We start from the raw sequence: 5,843 nt of genomic DNA, 5'->3' as shown, positions 1-5,843 counted from the left end.
CACTGACATCACAAACGGGTGTCCGGAATTAGCAAACAAACGCACAAACCTCCACTGAATGAAACATTTAAAGGAGAAAAAGAGATATGGTGCTACTCCGTCTGTGTCGCCTCCTCATTCAGACGTCAGTGTGTAAATAGACTGAGCATACGCAACAGAGCACAAACGGGCCACAATCCACACAAAGGCAGCAGTCGGCCAAATACACACACAATCTCTAAATTGAATTTTAAAAGCAGTTTCGGACAAAGGTTACACACACCTGTCCGTCTGTGCCTATTGTACCTCCACAGTCCGTCAGCAGCTCAGACATGTGGTAGTAGCTGCTGAACTCCCACAGACATGCTTCCAGGTTCAGGTTCCTGTAGAAGCGCAGCGTGCTGTTCCCCCGCAGAGAGCTGCTGAACTGGTAGGGCGCAGACTCCCCCATGCTCTCTGGGCTGCGTGTCAAAGAAGTGATGAAGCTGTGACCTGTGGTGACCTCATTGAAGTCAAGCAAATTTGAACAGCGGTGGTTTCCGACTCGGGTTCCATCTGGACTCAGAGTCAGGTCAAAGTTCATGAGGGGCCGAGTGGAGATTACTGGAAGCATACCTGCAAAATTGAATGGGAAAAGATTCCAGGCATGGTCAGGTGTCTTTGAGAGATGCTATGCTTTGCAAAACTTTATTTTAGTGGGATGTTATATGAAAGACCAACATAAAGCAGTGTGTAGTTGTCAGGTGAATGTAAAATGATGCATTGCTCTCAAACTGATTTCTAAATAGTCTAAAAAGTGTGACCTACATTTGGATTTTGTTCCGCATAGCAACACTTTGTACAGTCACCTTTTGCTCTAGTTACAACTATAAGTCCTTTATAATATGTCTCTAACAGCTTTTTTTAGACACTAAAACATTTAACATTTGTTCTTACCCAGACTGTTTGTTTAGGTGGACAGCAATGTTTCAGTGTGTTCACAGTTGTGCCTTTTCTATTTTCAGAGGATGTAATGAATGGTGCTCTGAAACATGTCCAGCTTTTTAGATAATCAGAGTCAGATGAAGGAAATGTCAAATCAAGCCACTCCCAGAAATAATTGAGTTTTTTATAGGTTTTATTGGCTCTTGTGGCCTTTATTTGATAGTTAATTGGCTTGAATGTTAGTAATGAGAGAGGGGGAAAGACATACAGCAAAGGTCGCCAGGCTGGGAATTGAACCTGCGACATTGAGGACTAGGGCCTCCATACATGGGTTGTGCTTAACCCCTGCACCACCACAGCACACCCCAAATAATTGAATTCTAAGACACTCCACAGATCTAAAATTTTTACATTCCTTTATTGAGAATGAGAATATTGTTTGATTTGATTTGATGGTTTCAGCACAGACAAATAAAAATGACTTCAAATTATTTAAAAATTAAATTTAGGATTTAAAGGAATTTGTAAGCTTACTTTTTTTAAAACTGTAAAAAAAAATCTTAATTGTTTGATGGTTTTGCTAATGCAGTTAGAATGTCATTTTATTTTCTATGTTTGAGCTCAGTTTATTCCCAAATTAATTTTACCAATTGTTTATAAAGGGGCTACAATATCTATTTTTTACATACATACATTGTGTCATTTTAAAGCACAATCAAGTAACTATGTTACCTTCGGACTAAAGGAGACTTAATAAAAAAGCCTGCCCTACTCCAATATAAAAGATATAAAAAAATAATATTATTTAAGTCTATCACATAAGCAATAATAAATTATATTGACTATATCGTTGAGGGGCAAAATGTAAAAAGGTTTGATCACAAAGAATTGGAAAAAAAAAATACAATAAGCTTAATAAGTGATGAATAGAGAAGTAAAAACAAAACAATTAATACCAAGGAGTAGCCTTGATGCTGGTCTTTTTTTTTTTGTTGCCAGGATTCAATCAATATTCTGGCTGCCATGCTGCTGCTGATCCCCAGTCGTGAATATTACTCACACTACATTACACTTGACTTCATCGGTGGAAGCAGACCTGCCTCCAGCTCCAAACTTACCATCTATGTGAGGCATGGTGATGGTCACTTTGATGAGGTTAGGGTGCTTTGGGTCGTCTGCTCCGGTGTAGCGTAGCTTTGCAGAGAAAGGTTCAGCACCCACAGTTCCCATCTTCCGAGGCTGACACATACCTTTTTACGACAGAAAATAAAAGCGGAGACAAAAGCACCGACTGCAAATCAAAGTAAGAATGGCTCACCAATATGCATGAGTCTCTTTTGGGAGAGAAAAAACAGATTTGGGGATTTTTACACAAATGATTGTTACCAAGTCAGGTAGTGATTTCCATATTTGCAGGAATACACAACGACCACCCAGTGAGAGCAGGTCTGGACTTGTTGCTTTCAGGATGTGTAGGTGGAAAACAGCATAAATGATTGCGTAGCAACAGCAAAAACCAAGCATTCTTTTCTCTTTTTGAGAAATGACTGATAGCTCTGAATCATTCTCAGAAAATAGCTTGTAGAAACATTAAATTATGGCATACTTGAACCATTATAATGAGGGGAAAAGAGTGGACATGTTATTAAAATGTTCTATTTTTGCATAAAGCTGATCCATGTCATAAAGAATCACTTTAACTCACAATCTTAAAGTCAATTTTCAAACTAACACCAAAGTAGATGAAATTAAACCAATTTAGGAAGGAGACAGAAATATAATTTTTCATTACCAAGTGGTATTGCATAAAATATTGCAAGTCCTTGAGTGGTTAAATGTTGGGAAGGAGTAGCAATCCATGTAAATAGAGGTATTCAAAGTAAATGAATAAACACAATTCTCAAAAGGTCTATGAAAAAAAAAATCTGAGATTTCTGAAATGCAAAGTTGTCCAAACTACCTTAATTACATTTTTGTTCATGAGCTTGTCTTTTTCAAAATAGGTGTTGCACACACATAAAAAGCAATGGCCCCAAAAGCCCAGGCTTCTCAAAGAAGAGAAGATTTTATATTACTCAACAGAAAGCTCCGTTTTAATATTTAAAAATCCCATTTCCTGAAGATTCATAATTCCTAAAGAACAAAGCTCTTTCTTTGTGCAGTCAGGGACCAAATCGCTATTAGATTTCTCTTGTTTCTCTCTGGGGAAGTGTAAATGCTCCGAATGGGGTTCCTTCATTGTTTGCCTCTCACCTTCCTCCTGGCTGATGGTGACAACGGGACTGCTGAGCTCCAAACCTTCCTCCCCATTAGAATTAACAGCTCGAGCAGCGCACCGCACCCTCGAACCCGCCTGGAAGTAGACCGAGTCCAGCGTGATCATCTTGGAGGAGGTAAAGAACGTGTCAAAGTCCACCTCCCTCATGGGGCTGGTGACGCCATCGGGACCTGCTGGGGCACTGATGAGCCAGCGGTAGCGGGTCAGGGTGTTGTTGATGTGCTCGCTGACACAGATAGGACCCGTCTTGTCATAGTCTGGGTATTTCGTGTCGCAAGCCTGCAAGATGGGGCACAGGAGGTGTGGGTGGGTATAAAAGACAGCAGAGACGATCAAATCCAGATGTTTCAATATGTTATGTTCTTATAATGGAGTGTTTATAATTAGCTTTTGGATATTTTGTAGGGTAGAGATAATGGATGAAGAAGTGAGCTTTAAAGAGATTCTGCAGATTTGCTTTTAAACCTGTTGACACTAAACCCCTCTGGTGTAGCACTCAACACTTTTTTGATTTTTTTTTTTTTTTTCTGACAAGACTACTTCATTTTGCCTCCTTGGGGAGCCTCGCACACAGCTGACCACACTGCAGCAAAACAAGCACATCCACTCTCCTGCCTCACGCGCTCACACACAAACACACTCACGATCCACACACAGCAGCCACCTGAGGATCAAATGACTTAACACATCACGAGAATCCACTTAAGAGTCTCACCGAGACAGTTTTTGAGAGTGGAAGTGATCTCCCGTGTGTGAAAGAGGGAGGACTGCAGCCCAGCTAAACCGCGCAGTGTGCCTTTATAATGACAGACAGTCCAAAACCTGGAGGACAATTTAATTATTAGCTTCCTGGGTGGGTGTGGGGGTGGACGGTAGTGGGGTGGAGGTGTTCTAATATAGTTTTTGCTGTCTTCATTAAGGGAAAACGATCAAATTTGGTTGATCGTTGTGGTTGGCAGTGCTATTTTTTTGTGTCAATTTCTTAAAAATAGTTCCAATCAGATGTGCTGCTTGACTCACTGTGACACAGATGACTGGGTAGCCAGCTGGTGGGTGGAAGTTGTCTGCTGTCCTGGCGACATCATCGTAATGAAACAGTGACATGACATGGGGTGAGGAGGGGAAGGTGACATCAGCCATGCTGTTGGACTCCTCAATGTAAACTATAGCTTTCGTCACCTGTTCAGGAAAGAGTTTGGGAGTGATGACAGCTGCCTGTCTTTAAATTCTTTGTTCAGTTTCTTCTTCAAACTACACCCTTTTCTGTTCCTATCTCAGGCTCTTTTAGTGTGCTGGCTGCTCTTTCCTTTTCTTAAGCGATCTATTATTTATTGTGAAATATTTTCATTACAGCAAAGTGCTGCTGTTGTCTGTTCAGCATATTCCTAAAAAACAGATCCCTAGTCTCTCAGGAACTGACTGACCTGAATAAATATGGCTCTATACATCTTTTCACATTTACAGTTTGTAAAGCTCTCTGAATTAAGTGTGATAATAATATTGTGGTAAAAGGAATGAAAGCATGACTGACCTGAGTTTCAGCCACCATGTTTTCATCAGGCTTTAGATGGACTGTAAAAGCCTCCCGCACTTCTCTGACTCCATCAGGCAACACCTCCACCTCTACGACATGTCGCTTTTCCCCCTGTTTAAACTCGATATCTGGGCACAGACACAAACAGCTTTAAATGCAGCTAATGAGTTGCACAAAAACAGGACAAACACATCGTTAGCAAAAGTGTTTGTGTAATGTATTCACCTCTATCATATTTATGCGGCAACAAAAACAGGCGCCATCAAGGCCAGGGTTCTCTTTCATTATGCTTAATGTACGGATCCACTCAGGAAACAAAAAGGCAACACACATTAAACTGGATGTTTTAATACCAGACAGTGTGTATGTTGGTATTTCTGGCAAAGTGGTGTGAAAATCCTTAAAAGAAACTAATCATTTGATTAGCTAAAGATTTCTTAAAAGATCCCACAGTGAGAGGGATCTTTGAGCATGGATACCCTAAGCGTCCAAGACTCAGTGGGTTGTTGGTTTGAATCCCGACTCTGTTTCTGCACAGTTTCAAAGGTCTTTCATCTTTTTGAAGAAGACTTTTGGATTAAAAAAAATGATGCTGTGACATAATATTGCAAAAAATGAAACACTGTCTATATATGAAAGTAATGAGAAATGGAAGAATCAACTACAAAGCGGGTACATTTTTAAAAAGGCTGGATGTCTTCGTCCACACAAGTTAAATGTGAGACTTTCTGAAAGAGTTGAATGGAATCATCCAACTAGCAGAGTATGAACAGATGACTGAAATTCAATTAAAAATTACATTACCCCTTCACCAGAGTTTTGCAGACATTTCACTTCGTTTTATGAAAGAAATTAACATCCCTAGCCAATTTAGTTGGTACTTGTTTTTTTCTTGGTGTCTTCTTTTACAAGTACAGGAAATTATTTTAAACCTTTACTAATTCAAAATGAAAATTCAGCAAAAAGATGTCTTAAAAGTGATGTTTTTGTAAAGCTGATTTTTGAACATCAGTTGTATTTTGCACATTTGGGAAAATATTGCTTTTCCTTAAGAAATTTTAAGCATTTTTATGCAGATTTTTGCATTCCTGCTGACCAATCAATCAATCAATCAATCAATCAATCAAT

General features: G+C 39.6%; 1 protein-coding gene across 2 annotated transcripts; it reads right to left on the bottom strand.

The window, feature by feature from the left end:
* Positions 1 to 85: 85 nt before the first annotated feature.
* LOC106942930 (FRAS1-related extracellular matrix protein 2-like) lies at positions 86 to 5,666 on the bottom strand. Of its 2 annotated transcripts, XM_015026286.1 has the most exons (6): positions 4,941 to 5,666; positions 4,713 to 4,843; positions 4,202 to 4,360; positions 3,157 to 3,460; positions 2,022 to 2,153; positions 86 to 594 (listed from the first exon to the last, which is right to left on the bottom strand). In XM_015026286.1, the coding sequence occupies exons 2-6, from the start codon at positions 4,728 to 4,730 to the stop codon at positions 230 to 232; spliced, it is 978 nt and encodes a 325-aa protein (XP_014881772.1). In that variant the 5' UTR covers positions 4,731 to 4,843; positions 4,941 to 5,666; the 3' UTR covers positions 86 to 229. The 2 variants fall into 2 exon arrangements, with proteins under 2 accessions (XP_014881772.1, XP_014881770.1); XM_015026284.1 differs by lacking the exon at positions 4,941 to 5,666 and having other exon boundaries at positions 4,713 to 4,933.
* Between the last annotated feature and the right edge of the window lie 177 nt (positions 5,667 to 5,843).

Source organism: Poecilia latipinna, unplaced genomic scaffold, assembly GCF_001443285.1.
Source record: "Poecilia latipinna isolate Pla-1442-1.1 unplaced genomic scaffold, P_latipinna-1.0 Scaffold4689, whole genome shotgun sequence".
Classification (NCBI taxonomy): Eukaryota; Metazoa; Chordata; class Actinopteri; order Cyprinodontiformes; family Poeciliidae; genus Poecilia; species Poecilia latipinna.
The sequence above is the reverse complement of the archived record's forward strand: the minus strand, read 5'-3'. Positions and strand labels throughout refer to the sequence as shown.

What these genes read in the sequence shown, in the direction of transcription:
- LOC106942930 (XM_015026286.1), bottom strand. An exon ending in ACCCAGTCATCTGTGTCACA is followed by an intron (nt 3,461 to 4,201) that starts GTGAGTCAAGCA and finishes CCCATCTTGCAG; the next exon opens with GCTTGCGACACGAAATACCC. An exon ending in CACCATGCCTCACATAGATG is followed by an intron (nt 595 to 2,021) that starts GTAAGTTTGGAG and finishes TCAATTTTGCAG; the next exon opens with GTATGCTTCCAGTAATCTCC.